The 23,311-nt window shown below is 37.9% G+C and overlaps 1 protein-coding gene across 1 annotated transcript; it reads right to left on the bottom strand.

Moving 5' to 3' along the window:
- Positions 1–18,899: 18,899 nt before the first annotated feature.
- On the bottom strand, positions 18,900–22,547 carry LOC128989276 (uncharacterized). The gene has a single exon (XM_054411155.1). The coding sequence runs from the start codon at positions 22,545–22,547 to the stop codon at positions 18,900–18,902; it is 3,648 nt and encodes a 1,215-aa protein (XP_054267130.1).
- Between the last annotated feature and the right edge of the window lie 764 nt (positions 22,548–23,311).

Below are 23,311 nucleotides of genomic sequence, written 5' to 3'. Positions count from 1 at the left end.
GTGTCGACGGCTAGCTACGTTCTGAGCTGCGGAGCCGCGGAGCGATGGTGGGGAGAGTGGGGAGGTAAGGGAGGTTTCCCCCACCACCGCTACTTCCCCGCCGTACCACCCAAGGCGCTAGTGATGTTGACAGCTTTGAGTCGCCGACATCCCCCTCCTCCTCCTTAATCAGTAGCCCATGGCCGGTGATGGATAGCAGCTGGTTTTCACCCCCCCCCCCCACCAGCGAGAGAGGCTCGGCTCGCTCTCTCAGCGAGAGTCACCACGACAGCTCGTCTGGACTGGATGCTGAACAGGGCTTTCGATTAATTGTGACATCCTCGGCTGCTAAAGGCAGACACGCCATTAGACCACTTATACCGAGGATTGCCTCCTGCCAACTGATCAATTAGGAGTCAAGGGTGTCTGTGTGAGTTGTGGTGATGTGTCCGTGACGCACTCTCAAGTTGAGGTAAAGGAAATTGAGGACACATGCATTTTGCCTGGTGTTTAGAGGCACTACCATATTGATGAGGGTGTAGTTTTGGGGGGAAGACGATTTAAATGTCAACGTAGCATCAACACTGTCTAAATAAAACCATAACGCTGAACTTACAAATTGAAATAATAAATGTCGTAGTAAAATTTTTAAAGCATCCAAACAAGAACTTATAGTGTTATTATCATGTTTATTACTCAGTTTTATTAAATAAAGATTAATAAAGGGGGTTTTATAATACTAATCACAGAGCAGAACAGAAGCTTCATAGAACACATTTTACAGAAGAAAAAACCTAAATCATGGTATTATAAAATTACCACCTACTGTAATAAAGAATGGCATCCTTTGTGAATTTGTTGAATAATTAAGACCGAAAGCGACATTATAGAGAGTTTCAAACAATCTCTAAAATAGGTCAAATCTTGTTCATTACACTGTTCAATTTCAAAAATTAAACTTAAATAATAAATAGCACTAAAATTAACAATTTTCATTACAAACCAGTTCAAATATATTTCACTGTTAAATTAAATTATGAAAGATGAATCTTTGTTCATGTTTATTAAAACAAAACTTACATACAAAAGATTAAATTATTTGTTAAGGACAGGTCCATTAAAAGAATGTAATTTACATAGATTGGTTCAATCATATTTTTAACGATACTATTCTATATGAAGGATGTATAAACTCTCATATTAAAACAAAGCTTACGTACTGAAGACGTCCGTTTATATTAAAAAATATTTAACTGTACTTACTGGCAATCTTCTAGCCAAATCTAACAACTGAACATAACAGGTTCTTACTTGTTAATATTATCCATTGTAAAATGTTAATAAGCATTGTTTGTTTTATCCTTTCATTATTGTTGCATGTGTATAACAATATTACACAGCAAAAACCTAAACTCCTAAAATACGTGAACTCAAAAAGTAGAATTAATGCAAAGTTCTACTCAGAGAAGTATTCTTGTTCAAACAAAAACGAGTGCAATAAATTATAAGTGTTTTACAAGAGGTATTTACAACTGACAGGATTATGGTTGTTGCAAAAGTAAACTAAATAAATCTTCATAATCCTTCTTTCAACGCATTGTACTTCCCGTACGCTCCTCACTTTATATTTAGCAGTATTTCTCATTTACCTGTAGTTGTTATGTTATTATACTTACTTCTTGGGTCTATCTAACTGTTGTATGAGGATGGATAAAATAATGAAGAATATTGTAATTATGTTATTTACAAATGACAATAAGTAATTTCACTTCAAAAAGAAGTATTTTGTGAAATAAAATTGATACACAATAAAGTACTGAAATCGCAATCAGAGTAATCAGAGCTTGTTAGAGTCATGTGTGGCCACATATTAAAGTACCAAAGACCATAGATTACTCCATTAATCAAAGGTGTGTCTTCCTCTTTTGCTTTTAAGAATTCGAGTTAGGAGTGTTGATGAAATTTGAAACGAAATTGAACTGCCAATTTGAATTGCTGGAAATGTGGAACTATTAACTGCATTATCAATATTAATAAAAACTGAGTCGTCTGTAGAAGTAAAAATGTTCTGTTAACTACTTTTTTCAACAAATACAATTCATCTAATTTAATAGTTGGATGACAATTAAATAGTAGGCTACAAAAACAATGTGATGTGATGTTTAAAATGGCGTGAACAACGTTTTACTGAAATATTCAACATTTTAGTTAAGACAACAGAACAATTCTAAAGTTGAGAGTTAAGTAAATGAAACAAACTTTTATCCAGCAGATTCATTTTTGGATAAAATTGGTAACTGTAAAAATAATATTTTGGTAGGTGTATGTTTTAGCTACGTCAAAATTTTATGTTAGTTTTATAGGTTTTATGTTTTAACTTTCGATGTTCACATTTTTCACATGACTAAAGACCGATGGTCAAATTGGTTTTGGAAGACTTGAAATATATTGGCATTAGTCAATGATATTAGTAGCTTTAACATATACTTAGCCTACATGCCTATACAATTGTACACACACAGTAGTGCAGATAATCTTACCAACAGTAATTCTAACACTTGATCGAGGTGAGTTGGTGAACATCCTATAGAAAATACTTACACAAGAAGTAGCCAACTATGCACTAAAGCCATGTCAGCTGTATAATGATAACCCCGGCACATGTCTGACAGTTCCACTAAATAAGCCAGCCTTTCACAAGATGCATAAACACAGATGTCGGCGAGGTAATAGTTTATAACTGAATTTCAAAGAACCCCTTATAAAGCGGCCATTATGGTGGCAAGAAAACGTTATTTATGTGGCTACCGTAACAATAGGTAGCGCCGCCGTATTCACAGTGTGCGCTGGGCCATTCGTCCAAAAAACACAATGTTTGAAGAAATTTGATCGGATAGACTTGAAAGGGGCCGGACCGCTGGTATAATTTGGAGGGCCCCTGCCGGTCAAAGTGCCGCGGCCGCCCGGTTCGTATAAATAAAACATTATCCGGCTGATATAAAATTATGTGACAGCCCAGCAAGCCCCTTCGTCGCTAAAAACTGCCCTCCGACTTGTTTGGACTTCTGTCCGCCGCTCCTTGTCTAAAGCCGTTCTGGGAACCAAGAGGCATTTAATGCCCGCTAAATGATTTAAAGGCTTTGACTCGATGATTTAGAGGTCCGGACCGCTTGTATAGTTTAAACCCTGTCTTTGTAGTTGAAAGAGACGTAATCTCTGATCTGTGATGGGTGGACGGCTTACTTAGCTTCCAGTTGTACAGTTGAATCAAACCAATGTTGAAGATAATATAACTTGATGCAGACGATTATTTGTCATCTAGTGATGATCTGTGGTTAGATGGCTTACTTAGCTTCCAGTTGTACAGTTGAATCAAACCAATGTTGAGGGTGAAAACTTGATGCAGACGAATATTTGGCATCTTAGTGTAGATCTGCGGTTAGATGGCTTACTTAGCTTCCAGTTGTACAGTTGAATCAAACCAATGTTGAGGGTAAGATAACTTGATGCAGACGATTATTTATCATATTAGTGTAGATCTGCGGTTAGGTGGCTTACTTAGCTTCCAGTTGTACAGTTGAATCAAACAAATGTTGAGGGTAAGATAACTTTATGCAGACGAATATTTGGCAAGTGAAGATCTGCGGTTAGATGGCTTACTTAGCTTCCAGTTGTACAGTTGAATCAAACCAATGTTGAGGGTAGGCCTAAGATAACTTGATGCATACGAATATTTGTCAAGTGTAGATCTGCGGTTAGATGGCTTACTTAGCTTCAAGTTGTACAGTTGAATCAAACCAATGTTGAGGGTAAGATAACTTTATGCAGACGAATATTTGGCAAGTGTAGATCTGCGGTTAGATTGCTTACTTAGCTTCCAGTTGTACAGTTGAATCAAACCAATGTTGAGGGTAAGATAACTTTATGCAGACGAATATTTGGCAAGTGTAGATCTGCGGTTAGATGGCTTACTTAGCTTCCAGTTGTACAGTTGAATCAAACAAATGTTGAGGGTAACATAACTTTATGCAGACGAATATTTGGCAAGTGAAGATCTGCGGTTAGGTGGCTTACTTAGCTTCCAGTTGTACAGTTGAATCAAATCAATGTTGAGGGTGAAAACTTGATGCAGACGAATATTTGGCATCTTAGTGAAGATCTGCGGTTAGATGGCTTACTTAGCTTCCAGTTGTACAGTTGAATCAAACCAATGTTGAGGGTGAAAACTTTGATGCAGACGAATATTTGGCATCTTAGTGTAGATTTGCGGTTAGGTGGCTTACTTAGCTTCCAATTGTACAGTTGAATCAAACCAATGTTGAGGGTGAAAACGTGATGCAGACGAATATTTGGCATATTAGTGTAGATTTGCGGTTAGATGGCTTACTTAGCTTCCAGTTGTACAGTTGAATCAAACCAATGTTGAGGGTAAGATCACTTGATGCAGACGAATATTTGGCATATTAATGTAGTTCTGCGGTTAGATGGCTTACTTATCTTCCAGTTGTACAGTTGAATCAAACCAATGTTGAGGGTGAAAACTAGATGCAGACGAATATTTGGCATATTAGTGTAGATTTGCGGTTAGATGGCTTACTTAGCTTCCAGTTGTACAGTTGAATCAAACCAATGTTGAGGGTAAGATAACTTTATGCAGACGAATATTTGGCAAGTGTAGATCTGCGGTTAGATGGCTTACTTAGCTTCCAGTTGTACAGTTGAATCAAACAAATGTCGAGGGTAAGATAACTTTATGCAGACGAATATTTGGCAAGTGAAGATCTGCGGTTAGATGGCTTACTTAGCTTCCAGTTGTACTGTTGAATCAAATCAATGTTGAGGGTGAAAACTTGATGCAGACGAATATTTGGTATCTTAGTGAAGATCTGCGGTTAGATGGCTTACTTAGCTTCCAGTTGTACAGTTGAATCAAACCAATGTTGAGGGTGAAAACTTTGATGCAGACGAATATTTGGCATCTTAGTGTAGATTTGCGGTTAGATGGCTTACTTAGCTTCCAATTGTACAGTTGAATCAAACCAATGTTGAGGGTGAAAACGTGATGCAGACGAATATTTGGCATATTAGTGTAGATTTGCGGTTAGATGGCTTACTTAGCTTCCAGTTGTACAGTTGAATCAAACCAATGTTGAGGGTAAGATCACTTGATGCAGACGAATATTTGGCATATTAATGTAGTTCTGCGGTTAGATGGCTTACTTATCTTCCAGTTGTACAGTTGAATCAAACCAATGTTGAGGGTGAAAACTAGATGCAGACGAATATTTGGCATATTAGTGTAGATTTGCGGTTAGATGGCTTACTTAGCTTCCAGTTTACAGTTGAATCAAACCAATGTTGAGGGTAAGATAACTTGATGTAGACGAATATTCGGCAAGTGTAGATCTGCGGTTCGATGGCTTACTTAGCTTTCAGTTGTACAGTTGAATAAAACCAATGTTGAGGGTAAGATAGCTTGATGCAGACGAATATTTGACATCTTACTTAGCTTCCAGTACTCAAAACTGGAACTAAAGCGACGGAAACGAACCTGCAATTTTAAGTTTGTATGATCTGCAAAGATTAAAGTGTTAATCATCACCATTTAAATAAATGGTCTACCAAAAGATATCTAGCCTTTTCTTTATGTGGTCAACGTTAGTCCAAGACTGACTAGTTTCGGAGACTTGTATCATCTACCATCTACGAAACATGATCGGCAAGAACCTCCTCACTGTTACTCATATTATGACGCGAAGCTTGTTTCAATGATTTACACACTGCGTATAAATTACCAGACCACACCATTATAACTAAGTGTTGTGTCCGAGGCTTGCTGTTTAATAGGGGCAATTCTAGGCGTCGATATACATATTAAAACCGCTTGTTTCCTGCTGAGCGTCGCCGTCCGGCATAATTGATAATTAATGATTACCCGGCGCAGTTCCCAGCGAGGCGCGGAAGGTGTTTAGTAAGCCAGTAATTGTCGTCGGCTAATTGGATCATATTCCATTTCCGAAAATAGTTAACAGCGTCGTTAGAGCTCACCGTAATGACAGGTCGAGATAAGAACTAATTTACGTTTCCCGGCCTAATTTACTCGAATGCAAATTAATTTGACTCAATCCGGACGGCCATCGACCCCGAATTCGAAACCCGACTGACAAATCGACCCGACGATAATATATTTTGGACATTCGCAAAACAAATTGGGCCCATTTGTCCGTGTTATTTGGTATTCGCGGACCTGACCCCTGGTCGTTCACATTACAGTTTGGGCCACTACATTATACATGGACCGTCTGCCGCATCAGTCAAATTTGGGCCAGACATCCTGCCGCATGTACTTGTCATAGGTATTTAAGTCAGTATACAATGACAAAGGTTTTAAGTGGTTAAATTCATGGTGATTTATGTGAGCAACACTACTTCATTTGTGGGTTGACACTTATATTTTGTAGGGCTTCTTTTGGGAGTAGCTACGAATTAAAAACTTAGTTTTATCACAATACAAGCATGTTTTGGCACAATATTCCACAATACCACAATACCCCACTACAACAATACCCAAGTTTCCTTAATAGAAACCATTTTGTTACATTTTTGAATACAGCGAAGTTCATTAAACTAAGTGTAATTCATTGTGAAAGTCTTTCGCGTAAAACTTTGATCAGCATTGTAATACACGTACAGGATTTGTTTTAATCCAGGCCGGACAAAAGACTATATAACAATTCTTTGATTTAATCAATGATTTGAACCATAACCGTTAATGATGAATAGCCAAATAACAATTTGAATCTAGATTTTTTAAATGTTGAATTACAGTCATGTCAAAAGGTTGGGATTGGGAAATGTGACATAGTACTCCCCCCAATTAGTAAGTTATTTTGAAGTTTTACTAGTCAGTCGTCACAATAGGAATTTCGTTAATCTAGCTAGTGACATAGGTAGGTAATGAATGTTGATGTGAATACTATGTATTTATAGTAACATCACGTTGGTAACTCGGACCATTAGTAACACCAGTACCGCGGTCGTGAGAGCTAGTTACATCATGATTGGCAGCCGTAATAAGCACTCGGCTTGGTAATAAGCAACCTGTAATAAGCACGCAGGCTGGTAACCTGTAATAAGCCTCACTAAACACCTTGGTAACCTGCACGGTTAGCTACGCGTCTGTTAGTCCGATCGTCTCCACTCTGTAATTTCCCTTCCTCGGATTATTATTTTATTATAAAGTGGTGGACAGATGATTGGCTGTAATAGCAGGTTGGTGTAGAGAGGTGGCCAATTATTCTGTTACATTATCAGACACCCTCCCCTTCGTCCCCTCAGGCTTCTGTCGGTGTACGCCCTCGTCCGCGTCCTCCCAGCGGCGACAGGGAGTCCGAGGATCAGGAAGACCAAAGGAAAAGCTTCTCATATGCATTTGCTGGTGCATAAATTACAATGGGAGGATCAAAATTTTAAGCTGAAACAACAAAATTGAATTAGGTATTGGAGTGGTTAGGTTAGACTATTATATTGTTGAGGTTAGTCTACAATAGGCTGAGAAAATTTTGTCGTATGACCCTGTTTTATTTTAATGGGTTAAGTGTGGTTAGACTAACATGGCATGGTTTTAACATAGACAGTTCATCTTTAGGATACAATAACTTGAGAGGTGACGCCCGATTGCGCCGATGGTTGAAGAAATGTGCAAGGGCCCTAATCCCTCGACCGCCATTTACTGCCCGATTGCCCCGAAGATCAAAATATGCTTCCCCCCGCTTGAGGTAAGTGTCATAGATATAGTAATATAGTATTTTGTTTTGGACGGTTCGGTTAAGATTGTAGTGTGTAGGTTTTACATGGACTTTATTTAGGTTACAATAGGCTAAATAAAGGTGGGTCAAATTATCGTCTTTGGCTTGTAGGTTTAATAATTATAAAACTGAGGTAGTAAGATTTAAGTTGCCCAGAACTCTTTGGGATGCTATGTTAGGTACATATGGTTTTAGTTGTACGTTTGAAAACGAGAAAAGTTACCTTGGGTATAATGTTATTGTATTGAGTGTCATGTATGTTGTCTTATAGCAGGTCCAGTCGAATTATTACAAGAAGAATTTACATAAACCATTCTAAAAAATGATACTGCAGATGCAAAGTGAACTATGTATGAATTAGTAAAACTATAGATTTGGTTGGAGTAGATATTAGTGACATTCGTTTGTTGTTGGTTGGTATATAATGTATATGTATATTTGTATATAATGTATATACTCTAGTTAAATTAGTTGGTGTTATGCAACATAAAACTGAATGTCTGTCGACAATCCATAGATGAAGTAATATAATGGATAATCAGTAATGTTCAGCTTCTTCATTACACTTGTTTGGATAGTGGTCTGTAAGGAGATTAGAATATCTACCAATTGATACAACATGTAGTTCTAAGTGACATTGTATCACTCAATGTGTATGAATAGTACAATAGTTAAACAAATAATCACTCACTGTACATATAATTTAGGTACCTACTGCCGATCAATAATTAAAACTACAGACCGTGGTATCAATTGTTTTCAAATTCTACAAAAATACGCATTACATACAGATTTCGGTTGATCCGAACACTACTTTTTCAACCACAAAACTGCGCCACTTCACATCATAAGCGTTCAAGACTGAGTTTCAGTTATGTCAAGTAGCTTCTAACAATGAATATGTGACTGGCAAGTGAATGCAGCCACAAAGCTCTTCAATCCAAAGACTGTCAACCCATCGTAGCCGTCCGCCGTCCGTCTTCTGTCGCGGGATCATCTGTTATTCATGATGGAGACTGACCTTTCACAAAAACCGTCTGGCCCGTCCATCCTGACCGCATTTAAAATCTAAAATCGTCAAACTGACCGTTTAAGTATTTCTTTTGTTCGGGAAGAAGGTAAAAGGAGAGCGTCGCTAAAAAACAATTTGCATTGAATAGTGGACTTAGAGGCTAAATTAATCGAGCAATTTTATCTTGTGGGATTCTGGGGCTATAGATTCCCTTTGTTTGAATATGGAACCTTTGACATGGTCGCGTTGATCAAGGTGGTTTTTACAGAAGTTTTGGGAGTGTTTATGTTGGAAGATTTAGAAGAAGACGTGGAGGAAACAGTCTGCACAGCTTAACAGCACATTTAATGTCAAATTAAGTGTGAATATTGCTCTAATGAACCCTTATAACGGTAAATCCAATATATTGGGATCCACAAGATTCTTGAGGTTGCAACAATAAGGCATACCTATTTTAAAAGAAGAAGTACCTGGGGACCGAGCTTTGCTCGGGAAACTAAACATTAAAGAATAAATAATAATAAATTTAAGCTTTAATTTAAAATACCTTATGTTACACGCTTTCATAGAACAAATTGTCCTAATAACACCGTTATGGTGTATATGGCATAATTAATGAAAATATTGATTGAAATCAAATCAAGAGTTAAATATTTATTTTATCTATACAAAAGACACTTTAGGATTGGATAATGAGTAGTTTTAACCTTGAAGAATCTTTTGCAGCCCTTGATTGGGGTTTCCATTGACAAATATTTCCTGGATATTTAGTTTTTGTTTTGGCGTGGTTTAGTTGTATTGCTTAGGCCTATTCACACAAAAATGTAGGTAGCCTAGCCTAGTTTAGGAGAAAAACCCTTGACACTTAAAAGTCATTACACTCTTGTGTATGCCTACAGATGATATAGGCTATAATGCTTAAGGATAGATAGCTTCCAGAGCAAATTCAAGTTTTGACGTTTGTCATTTGTAACATTTGTCGACACACGACACGCTGCAACACAAACACTTTAAAACTTTTTAGGCAGTTTAGGAGAAAAATCCCTACACACTTTTCAAAATCATCACAGTCTTGGGTTCAGATAACATAGGCTATAATGCTTAAAATACAATAGATATCCTCCACTCTCCAAAGAAATTTCGAGCTGGTGACATTTGTCGGTTTGCAACATTTTATGACAGGCGACGCATGCTTTAACTTGGGATATGTTATATCATATCAATTTGCCAAACTTAGCTCAGTTTGAAAACGTATAACCTATTTAAGTAAAGTTTTGTAGCTAAGCCACATAGGCTGGGTCTAGCTCGACTAAGGGGTAAACGTTTCCCGGGTTGATCCATGTTGGTGAGTACCAAAAAGGAAACTTAGGTATAAACATGGTTGTATATCCAAGTTTGGCTGTCCTCGATATAGGCCTAATTGCACTATTTTATTGACACTGACAAATAATAGGCTAGGCCTATAAGTTAATTGGGAGTTTATTTAATATCTAGTCCTAAACTTATAGCCATCTTAAGGCATACATAACTAACACCACAGAGAAGTAATATAAACACTCATCCTCTGTAGGCCTAATAAAGCTACCTATATTTTATTTGGGTTATGATTAGTAATTTTTTGAGAGTTTCATTATGTACTGAACTCACCTAGATATAGAGTATTAGTGATTCATGAAATTATCCATTTATAAAAAGCAACCTTACCGAGTTACCTAATGATGTACCCAGTGCCAGTACTTAAAACAAAAATTAGGGCTTAAGGCCTATGGATATTGGTTTCAAAACATAGCAGAATAAGGCATTTTTAATCTAGTAGCCATTGATTAGTGTGAATAAACAAAACATGGATGAACAACCAAGTCAAGCTAAGTTGCTAACCCAGTTGTTCAGGCTTGTAGGATAACCTGAAAGGATCCTATCTCAACACGGCTTAAACTTTAGAACAAATCCTAGTGTTTGATCTATTTTAAATTTTATTTTTCTGAAATAGATAGCTAAATTATCATTATTAATTAGTGCTAGTAGTAAGTTAGGTTACAATTAATTATTTTCCCTATGACCACAGAAAACATACTATGTTTTCTGTGCTATGACCGATTCAGTGTAACATCAGTCAGAATCAGACTACATTATTGACAACGACACGACACGACAACCAACGAAAAGAGTAATTTAGTGATGACAATTATTATTAAAACCATTAAAAATATAAAAAATTAGATATATTGCTCGTTTATATTGGCAAAAGTATTAAATAAACAGTAATAAAGCTGAGGCTGAGGCTAATATAATAATAGTTTTTTCATGGATTAGAAACTCATTACTCTCTCAAGTTTTATAATATAATACAAATTCTTAAATACATGAAACGATTTAATGAACTGGAGCAAAGTCGAGTCGTTCTCTTTCTCTCTGTCACAAGCATCGATCTCTATAATAATAGAGATCGATGGTCACAAGTTGACAAAATTGTATGTCAGAAGCCAATCAATGAATCAATACACATCAGATTCAGAAGTAACCAGGAAGTAACATTCACCTGGACCTCGGAAAGTGCTTCAAGAGCTTTCTGCGCATGCGCAAGCTGAGTTGCCCGTGGGTACAGAACGTCACGTTATGTCTTAAAATGTAAACAAAATGACAATAATGGCGGAATGTTTTCTCATAAGGCCCATGTTAAATTTTCAAAAGTTTTTACTCATATTATGGCGAAAATAGATTTTTCCTGGTTATACCACTGGTCTAGAACTTATTTTTGACACAGAACTTAGTTATTCCGTAAATATAAACGTTTTTGTTAGAGCTGATTCCCAGATCGAGTTGACAAGTATTCAAACTTTACTCGTATTATATATAGGATATCAACTAAATTGTTTTGATGGGCTTGCAGTCTAGCATTTTGATTTCAAAAACTGTCAAAATAATGACAGTAATGCATAAATATTTATTGAAATATTTATTTGAAAATCTAGAGAACATATCAATAAAACATATTTCATTGATCCTGGTGATATAAAAATGTGAATAAAACTTACTTACGAAACAATCAAAAATAAAAGTCAATAAAGAAGTTTGTGTTCAGTAGTCTACAGTCTCGCCGCCAAGTTACACATGCCCACCACGTATGCCCGTCTCGGACACGGCGAGCGACCATTACAATTGTCGAAATTGATTAACACCCATCCATCAATGTGTTCCGAGAAGAGGACGTCCAAAGACAGTTCGTGCAGAGGCTGAGCCGGTGAGCAAAAAGAGCGGCTTGAATTTGCACATAATTGACACGACGGAACGGTCAAAAGAACCGAGCGGCTGGTAAAAACCCGGCCAGACGGAGACTATTAATTAACACATAAATCAAAAGTAGCAATGTCTTTGTCAGGGAATAATGGAGCCTGAGTGATTAGCTGAGCAATTAACGTGGCAGAGCAGTGGGACTGAGAGGAGCCCGGCGCCATCAGTAACATGAGTGTAGAACTGAGGAATTCACTTACTCCTGGTACAAAGGAGTGCATAACATGAGTGTAGAACTGAGGAATTCACTTACTCCTGGTACAAAGGAGTGCATAACATGAGTGTAGAACTGAGGAATTCACTTACTGCTGGTACAAAGGAGTACATAACATGAGTGTAGAACTGAGGAATTCACTTACTCCTGGTACAAAGGAGTGCATAACATGAGTGTAGAACTGAGGAATTCACTTACTCCTGGTACAAAGGAGTACAGAACATGAGTGTAGAACTGAGGAATTCACTTACTGCTGGTACAAAGGAGTACATAACATGAGTGTAGAACTGAGGAATTCACTTACTGCTGGTACAAAGGAGTACATAACATGTGTGTAGAACTGAGGAATTCACTTACTGCTGGTACAAAGGAGTACATAACATGAGTGTAGAACTGAGGAATTCACTTACTGCTGGTACAAAGGAGTACATAACATGTGTGTAGAACTGAGGAATTCACTTACTCCTGGTACAAAGGAGTACAGAACATGAGTGTAGAACTGAGGAATTCACTTACTGCTGGTACAAAGGAGTACATAACATGAGTGTAGAACTGAGGAATTCACTTACTGCTGGTACAAAGGAGTACATAACATGTGTGTAGAACTGAGGAATTCACTTACTGCTGGTACAAAGGAGTACATAACATGAGTGTAGAACTGAGGAATTCACTTACTGCTGGTACAAAGGAGTACATAACATGTGTGTAGAACTGAGGAATTCACTTACTCCTGGTACAAAGGAGTACAGAACATGAGTGTAGAACTGAGGAATTCACTTACTGCTGGTACAAAGGAGTACATAACATGAGTGTAGAACTGAGGAATTCACTTACTGCTGGTACAAAGGAGTACATAACATGTGTGTAGAACTGAGGAATTCACTTACTGCTGGTACAAAGGAGTACATAACATGAGTGTAGAACTGAGGAATTCACTTCCTCCTGGTACAAAGGAGTACAGAACATGAGTTTAGAACTGAGGAATTCACTTACCGCTGGTACACAGGAGTACAGAACATGAGTGTAGAACTGAGGAATTCACTTACTCCTGCTGGTACAGAACATGAGTGTAGTGTTGAGGGATTCACTCTCCAGTACTTCACAGTTACCATTATTTGTCAACACTGCCTGGTTAATTACATCCTTGAGATCAACCAGGGTTCGCGGTTTTGAGTGTATAGTCTACACAAAATTTGCGAAGACCGTTAAGACTAAACTCACACACGCTGAAATATTTTATCTTCACAGAAATGGGGAAAAACCCTTCATAGAAACCTAGTACCCACTACGGCTAAATTCTCACCAGTTGCCATCCGAGACTATGGATATTGCTCAAAATAAGCATAGGGATTGTTTATCAAACGTTGCTATTTCATCTGTGACCTCAAAAACGTTCTTGAGCATAAAAACCCCTGAATCGAAGCTTGCCTAATCGTTTCCGCAATGTCCTAACAGTTTTTTTACAAGCGGCTTCTTTTTTCAAATATATCCTATTTTCAAATTGTTTATCCACCTGAGAAACGAATTTTCGATGGGGAAAAAATTATACTCTTGGTTAGATTAACAATTTGAGGATAACGAGATCTATTTGAAAAATAATCCGCTGGCTTCGAAAAAACTACTGTATACAAAATCCATTTCTAAGACGGAACTGAACAAAGAAAACATAGCTTTGCTGCCGTGTTAGGTTCGTCATTTTACACATGTACTCATTATAGGCAAAGATACATTGTTGTATTTTCTAATGCTCTATATGGTAACTAAAATTACGTAATATACGACAAAGAAACCCCTCTCTCCCCCATCCCTACAATAGCTCTAACACGTATACTACCCGTTTACCAATATGTTTCTGTCGGTCATCTTGGATGTAAAATCAGTTATCCATTTTAACTCCAACAAGTATTTCCGAGAGAAACCATACTTACAAAAATCTGCCTTTTTGTAATATGAAAATTTGAAGAACAAGGAAAGCGTTGTGTCGACAGCACGCTCTATGTTGTGGCAGATTTACAACTGTCTGAAAGCAAGGGTGAAAGTTGTAGCTAGGAGTGGCCGCGGCGGCGTCAACCGTCAGACAGTCGCAGGTAGGGCTACAGACGTGACAAGGGCACACTCCATCGATGCGGTTTTAATAAACTCGACAAGAGGCGGCGTTGTAAAGTCGGCAGTCGGCACTTGTGAGTGCTGAGCCCCTTGTAAATCTGACACGACGGCGGGCCCGGGATTGGAGGGCGGGCTCCAATAAACAGCGCCGCCGTCAGGGCTGGTTTATGGCATGTTGTATACTTTTTGATTTACACGTTTGTTGGGACAGGGAATCTTGTTTTGACGGACAACCCGGGACAGCCCCAGCGAGGTGGTCCCGGGAATACCCGAGTTTATGGTTTCCTATTACTCTATTTCCTTGTAGAGGACATTCCAAAATAGGTGAACTTTGGTAAACCTTGTTGATTGGATTCTAAACGTTTGCACCTAACACCTTAGTTGCGGTTACTTCGTTTAGTTAATTATCTGTTTGTAATAAAAAAATTACAATACATCATTGTAGGATAAAGATATAATCCTTTAAGGAATATTTTTCCTCTTACCTTTAAGAAGAAAAGCAATGCGACTTAAAATATTATTATTTTTATGAATTGTATTATTATCGTCCAGTACCTAACAATTTAACGATCATAAACTAATTTAGTCAAAGTTCAGTTAATTTGAGCAATATTTAAAGCATCCTATTAAAAATTGTTTTTATTTATTTACTGCAAGCCTAGAAGGTTTAATTTTTTTCGAAGAATGGGTCTTCGATCACTTCGTATACTTTACACATTTAATTCAAAACCATTTAAGTTTTTTACTTTGATTGAGATTGCATGATTTTGCTTGTTTTGTTTGCTACAGTATTACATACAGTATCCATAATAATATTGCTACAGTATCCATAGCTTTCATCATACTCCTTAGATAAAAAGGGCTAATTTACATACTTCCAGACCCATGTATGTTTTTAAGGATTGCATATTCTCCAGAATTTTATAAATTTGATATATTTTCAGACAAACTGTGGTACGTAAGCCACGCCAGCACTGATCTGTTGTCGCAGTCATCCCCTCAATTATACCTCAGTATCCTTTAAACCCCTGAGCTCCGTCTTATCCTCTGACATCTTGACACCAATTACCAGGTTTGTTTCTCGTACTTTTACCCGCGAGAGAAATACTCTTAACGATTAACGTCAGTTGTCAGGCCTGATCTGACGTCTATTGATCTTAGTGATAATCTGTCACCAAACATCCTCCGTACTTTTCATATTTAGTCTGATTCTTTAGAGGTTTTGATTCAAACTAACGATCTCGCTAACACGAATATAAATTTAATAAACTTCTTTTCGATCTTATAGCAAATATCTACCGAAAATGAATAAAATTAATGAGCATCACACGCCAATACGTAGGCCGATGGTCATATTGCATCCTGGTCGGTAGCACCAACATAGACTTCTGATCCACAGCTCCACTGTCCACACCTTCCAAGTTCCACTTTTTTCTCGTCGGCGACGGCGACATCTATGGCTATATGGGATGGCATGCTGTCTGGACAACTGCTAGTTCGTCACTACACTTCTGACAATTGAATAACGATATATTTCAGAAAAAGGCGGCTAAAAAGTAGTGGAAGCGGTGAATTTTCATTCACTCCCGCTGTCGTGTTTTTCTTCTCTGCCAAAGACGCCGCTCTGCTCACCGCCTCTTGTCTCGTCCCTGTCAACTTCAGATTTATCTCGGACTTGGCGTTCGCCGAACTCTTCAATTGAAATGCACACTCATTCCTCAGATCCGAGAATGCTTTTAGAGCATTCATGTTGAACTTCTTGCGTGCGAGGATTTCAGTTAAACTTATTTAACTTCTTCGACGCATAGCTTCCGTTCCTTTGTGCTGACTTTGGAATGATAACGAAAAACTTGAGAGCGTTTCGTACAAGGAAAGGTTCTAGAGTAATGTTTAAATAAAAAAAGTTAAACATATTCCTACCTAAATAGACAGGAATACCATGATCATCGCCATCAAAACCACCATCATCACTATCATCATCACTATCATCATATGAATGAATTAGGAGTTTCACAAGAGAATTATAAGTTTTAGAATTTTGAAATTTTAATACCAGTTTTATGGATCTAGCCATTCTAGTGGTGCAATGCAGTATCGTAATCCAATGACTACGTCTAATAAACTAGGCTTTGACCTTGGTGCTGTACACCGTGTAGGCCAACATTTTATGAATATACTTTTCAAAACCAAAAGTTCTCTGGAGAAAACTAGAACCCCCAAAGAATGTCAGACATTGTAAAGGCATGAAAGAGGAGAGAGATGTTGATGAATAGCCCGGTGTGGCGTGGCGCTCAGAACCAACAATAATCATTGTGGCCTCATTATTCCCGACGCTACATCAATCCACGTCACCGACCAATAATTAATCACGAACAGCTGTTGATGGCGGCCTCATCCGATGGCTCACTATCCGTCATCATCCATTAGTCGACAACACGACTTTATCCTTCCGTCAAACCATCATAAATCAGACCCGTGGTCATCGACAGTTCTGGGTTTCAGGAGATAAATGTGAATCGATATGTAAACTCGTACATAGCTAAAAAGTCAATCAGTTATGAAACTATTCCAGATTTAATTCAACGTAATGGATAAACATAAGTGGTATGTGTTACTACTAATATTTTATAATAAACGGCTAGGTCCAAGTCAGGGAAATAACTATTACATAAGCTGCAAGATCACCATGAATCACGGACGTCATAAATCGTGGAACAACCCCGGACTATAAATCCCATAACAAACCATTGGCGACCATATGGTCAACAGTGGAGAGTCCGCGGGGTGTCTTTATCTGCCCAACACAACTGCCATTGGGCAAGGCTCCCTTATCTGTCCAGTGGACACTTGATGGATGCCGCACTTCCTGGGGGCTCCACACACCTGGCCACGTCACGGCGACGTGTCGTGTCGTGTCGTGTCGTGCTGATAAGCTTCGCCGAACCATTGCATATGCAAGGTGTCCCCCGGACGGATTGTCCAAGACTGTTGGTCGTTTAGACATGCTAATACCCGGTAGTTAACAAAGATATATTGACTGTGGTTATGTTTATGCATGGTGACGAGGAAGAGCTCCGTTTGTTTCGGACTAAACTGTTCGAGGAAGTGACGAAGCTCATAAGTGTACTTGTTTGAATACATATTGTTAAGATAACGTCTATGGTTTTTAATCGTACTATAAGGTAACGCCGTGATTTTATGCGTGTTTTGATTTTATTTTCAGTTCAAGTTTCCGTGAAGGTTACAGATTTTGCATTCCGATAATGTCTTCGTTGACACCAACATATTAACTTTACGTATATCGCAGGTTTATCGAGTATAAATAAAACAGTATTTTCTGTCATAAAAAAAGTGTAAGCACGTCCCACATATGTTTCTCACAACTAATTTTAAATTAGCCCTAACTTGTTGCTCCATTTTATGTAGGGCCTACTTTATGTAACTTACTAAGCAATATTAGTATTTTGCCTTAATAGGCTATGTTCTTGGATAATATTAATTTCATAAATAATTGTTTTAGTATGCGTTCACCATTTATTTATGGTGTTTTATTTTATTCTTGTTCCAAGAAAGAAATACTCAAAGTACGTCCAAAAAGTGTATACGCCTTTAAACTACCGTTTTGGTAGTATATGTATTGGTTAAAGCTACTTTACCATAGTAAATGTCAAAAAGACAATACAACTACCATGGATTTTGTTTGAATAACTGTTATCAACAATGGTATTAAAAACCACACCAGTAGCCTTAGGGCCAAATGAATGCATGACAAGATAATTTAGTTCCTCAAAGAACAATATCTAATTACAAAACCCGCATTGACGTCTTTCAACATCAATACCATCAACAATGATTGGTCAACGTGGCCGCCAGCCAGAAGACAGAGGATACGTCACAACTACAATACAACTACGACGAACGCTCATCATTAATTACTGACGATGTCAAGCTGCAACCGGAATAATTGACATTAATAGAAGCATGACAGACGGGGCGTAGTTTAATTTGTTTCCAGTAGATGTCGGCGGTGTCTTTGTGACTGTGACAAGGTCCATTGTTGGCCCAACGTCACACATAACTCCACGTCAATCGAACGTCAGTCTAGTAATGAACGAATCAGCTGATTGACCCAACAATGTAGGCTTAGAAACTCGCTTTGTCTACTAGGCATTGACATGTGTTTGTAGTGATCACTATTTTATAAGAATGTGTTAAATGAAAAGATAGTTGAATTTATCTAAAGCCTTTTATGTATTTTTAAATCAAGTATATTATTGTTATTAGGTTAATTAATGTTATGAAAGCAAATGTTTAGAAACCAAATTGATATGGTTTTATTCAACTTAATAGTCAGCTACATTTTACATGAGAGAATTGCATAAAAACAGTAAACAACATACATAAACAAAACAGTCTTAAATAAAACAGCTGAAGAAATATTTGACAGTACAAAAGAAATCATTTACATAACATTCACCCCATCTTTTTTTTAAATGTAATCCCTTAGATAGGTGGGAGGTCTTCGGACTCTAGTGGAACGACGCAGGTTTGTTTCTTCGTTATCCCTCACAGAAGTAGGGGTCACGGTCTCATGCAGAGGGGATGTTTCGATTTCAGATTGAATAGAGTTCCCAATTTCAGATTGAAGCAGGTTTGATTCACGTCTCAGGTCTTGAAGAACAGGATCTAGTTCTTGACTGGGATTTTCCGAAGTCACTGGCTCATCCTCTTGTTGGATAGCTTCAGGGGGAACAGCGAGATGTCGCACCGATACCAGAGCCTCTCTACCATCTCTATACTTGATGCGAGCATAGTCTGGATTAGCCTCTATTAGCTGAGCTTGTTCCACTAAAGGTTCATATTTGTTATTTCTTACATGCCTTCTCACTAATACTGGTCCTGGATTCATGAGCCATTGAGGTTGAGAGGTGCCATAAAATGATCGTCTCTGGTGTTTGAAAAGACGTTCATGTGGGGTCTCATTTGTAGCTGTACATAGTAACGAGCGTATACAATGCAAAGCTTCTGGCAAAACATACTCCCACTGTTCTGTCTTCAGTCCCTTGTTTCTCAGAACAAGAGATACAGTCTTCCAAATCGTTCCATTATATCGCTCAGCTTGAGAATTACCTCGAGGGTTATAAGGTGAAGATCGGCTAGTGGCGATTCCTTTAGAGTGTAAGAAATCACTCAGTTCTTTTGACATGAAAGCAGAACCTTGGTCGGAGTGGACAAAAGCAGGCATACCAAAGATGGTGAAGATTGATGTAAGTGCTTTGATGACAGAAGATGCTGATGTGTCCGAGCAAGGAATAGCAAACGGATATCTTGAAAACTCATCAACAACCGTCAGTATATATTTATTCCTTGTCACAGATGGTATTGGTCCCTTAAAATCAATGTTAAGTCTCTCGAAAGGAGCCATTGCATGGATGAGTGTTGATGGGGTTTTTTGATAGAATCGAGGTTTCACTTCCGCACAAACAGAGCATGACGCGGTCATTCGCCTGACATCTTCGATAGAGTAAGGGAGATTTTTACTTTTTAAGAAATGAACCATTCGTACTATTCCAGGATGTCCAATGTCACAATGAATTCTACGGAGTTTTTCGAAATCTCTACAAGAGATGGAAGATGAAACTCGTGAAAATGCATCTGCTACTACGTTTTCCTTGCCAGAACGGTACACTATGTCGTAAGAGAAAGGTGCTAGTTCCAATCGCCACTTTAAAATCTTGTTGTTCTTAACCTTTCCCGCGTGTTTCTGATTGAACATATAGGACACAGATTTCTGGTCTGTAATTAATTTAAACCGTCTTCCAATCAGGAAATGCCTCCATTTCTGTATTGAATCGAATATTGCGAGGGCCTCTTTTTCCACAGCAGGTAGATGTTGTTCACTCTTAGTTAGGGTTCTTGAAAAGAAACATATTGGCCTACCAGCTTGTGAAAGGGTAGCCGCTATAGCTGATTCAGATGCATCTGTTTCTACAGTAAATGGAATATTTTCTTCAACTGCAGACATACTGGAGTTCGCTATTTCTTCTTTTAATGTCTTAAAAGCCAATATTTCTTTACTGCCTACTGGGAATGATTTGACTGTAGTAAGGCAATGAACCTTCTCAGAGAATTTAGGAATCCACTTTGCGTAATAGGACAACATGCCAAGAGCTCTTTTAAGGCTTGCATTATCAGTTGGAACGGGGAAATTCAAGAGTGATTGCAAGCGGTCAGGATCAGGACGCATGGACATGTTTTCTACAATGTACCCCAGAACTGGAATGCTGGTCAACGAAAACTTAGATTTTTCTTTGTTCAGGGTAAGATTATACTTTCTAGTTGCTTCCATGAATCTCTGTAGGTTTTGATCGTGTTCTGCTTGGCTACGACCACAAATAGTTACATCGTCCAGATATGCAAACGTGTCTAGTAGATTTTCAGTTTCTATAATCTGGTCAATAGTTCTTTGAAAACACGCCACACCATTTGTTACGCCGAAAGGAATTCGAGTGTATTGGTAAAGTCTCCCATTAGCTTCAAATGCAGTGAATGGTTTATCTTCATTCCGAATAGGTATTTGGTGATATGCCTCCTTCAGATCGATTGTACTGAACACTTTATATTGAGCAAGCTTAGAGACAAATGATTCAATGTGAGGTAGAGGGTAGGCGTCAAGCTGTGTGAATTTGTTGATGGTTTGAGAGTAGTCAATACACAGACGTCTCTTGTGCCCATTGTTGACCACAATCACTTGGGCTCTCCAAGGTGATTTACTCGGTTCAATTATTCCTTCTGATATAAGCCTACTTACTTCACTTTTTATGAACTTACTATCATCTTCAGAGTAGCGGCGGGACTTGATGGCTACAGGCTTGACGTCATTCGTTAGATTATCAAACAGTGGTGGGGGTGATACTTTAGCCCTAAGTAGATTGCAAACGTTGAAGGGTGGGCGTTTACCACCGAAATTCAGCTCCACAGCAGAATGTTGCCGAAGGATGTCATGTCCAATTACAACATCGGCACATAAATCAGTTAAGACAAGCAGCTTTGTCTGTGGGTATTCATGGCCATCGCACACCATGTCAACAATACAGTGGCCAAGAGTTGATGAAACATGGCTTGTTGATGCCATCGATATTTCATGCTTTGTTGGGTATTTAGAAATATTGAATCTTTTCACAGTAGCTTCAGATATAAAACTGTCGGAACTCCCAGTATCAATAAGTGCATCTACTGGTTTGCCATTTAACATCAGTGATACTGTAGCTTTTGAAAGACATTTTTGTGAGGCAGCAACAAGAGAAGAAGACATTGAGTTTATTTCTGTCTTTTCACCTTGAGTTGTTTTACCCTTAAATGCCCTACTTTGGTTGCGAGAATTGCAAACTGTTGCCCAATGGCCTTTCTTGTCACAAATATTACAAACTGAGTCTTTGGCAGGACAGTTGGCTCGAGAGTGTCGTGACCGTCCACAAAAGAAACATTTTTCTCTTCTTATCGAGGATAATTGGTGTGAAGACGAATCAGAAGCTGCCTGAGAAACATTTGTATCAGTAACATCAACATTTTTAGGAGTTGACTGAGATATAGAGTTACAAGGGCTTGAAATATATGAAACCGCCTGATTTTCAGCTGATTCCAAGGTAGTGGCTTGATTATAAGCTTCTTCAAGAGTCAAAGTTAGATTTTCAAGAAGTCTTTGTCGAATGGACTGTGATATTAATCCTCGAATGAAAGCGTCTCTTATGTACTCGTTGCGATTTTCATTAGCAGTGACAGATTTAAAGTTGCATGCTTTACTAAGTTCTTTGAGTTTTCGAAGATACTGATCAATATTTTCTCCATGTTCCTGTCTTCTAGTTGCTAGTTGATGACGCGAATATACCTCATTAGTAGGCTTTATAAAAAGTTTGTCAAGAATAGATATAGCTTCAGTATAAGAATCAGCCTCTGAGATTATTTCATATAAGTTGTAGTCCACAAAATTAGATAGAAGTTTTAGTAGATCATCTTCTGCAGCACATATTTCTTCCATGAAATTCTCGAAAGTGGTTTTCCAATGTTTCCATTGACGATCAGAATGGGGGTCATTAGGGTCCAAAGATAGGCGCTCAGGCTTGAAGTATTTATCCATTTAGATTTCTTGGAATAAATAACTTGAATAGAAAAGATAGAATAGAACTTGTAGAGAAAACTTGTAATAATATAGTTAAAATATTAAGTTGAATAAATTGTTATGAAAGCAAATGTTTAGAAACCAAATTGATATGGTTTTATTCAACTTAATAGTCAGCTACATTTTACATGAGAGAATTGCATAAAAACAGTAAACAACATACATAAACAAAACAGTCTTAAATAAAACAGCTGAAGAAATATTTGACAGTACAAAAGAAATCATTTACATAACAATTAATGTTTGAGGATTTATCACAAACCGTGTGAAACAACAAAAGTGTGTATAAACAAAAGTATATAAAGTTCACCCTTTAGGAAAAGGTACCTTTTACATAATTTGTTACGAAAGATTTTTACAACATTTCCTAATCCAACTGTGATAGAATATAGGATAGGGGAGCAAGCTGGTGTAGTAGAGTGCGGGACTTTGGTACCTGAGGTCCCGGGTTCAAATCCCGCCTAATCACCAATGGATTTAATCTAAGTGATAGGCCTACTGCTGCAACCCTAGGTCTAGCCTGAAGTAATGTGGAAAACAATCCTGGGCTCGTGCCTAGCGTCCTAGGAAAAAGAACTTCGATAGAATATAACACGTATTCCAATAAATTACAGCATTGATTTTGTAAAGATTTAAAAAGTGTCTGATTACATCCAAATTTAATTCAAATAATGTTAATAAAAAGAAAACTACATAGAAAGGATTCTGAAAGAAACGTCACT

This window comes from Macrosteles quadrilineatus, unplaced genomic scaffold (genome assembly GCF_028750875.1).
Source record: "Macrosteles quadrilineatus isolate MER2022 unplaced genomic scaffold, UCM_ALF_1.0 Scaffold_3__2_contigs__length_128488019, whole genome shotgun sequence".
NCBI lineage: Eukaryota > Metazoa > Arthropoda > Insecta > Hemiptera > Cicadellidae > Macrosteles > Macrosteles quadrilineatus.
Note: the sequence above shows the minus strand (reverse complement) of the source record. Positions and strands in the feature narration are given on the sequence as shown.

What these genes read in the sequence shown, in the direction of transcription:
- LOC128989276 (XM_054411155.1), bottom strand. Translation starts at nt 22,547, where the DNA reads ATGGATAAATACTTCAAGCCTGAGCGCCTATCTTTGGACCCTAATGAC.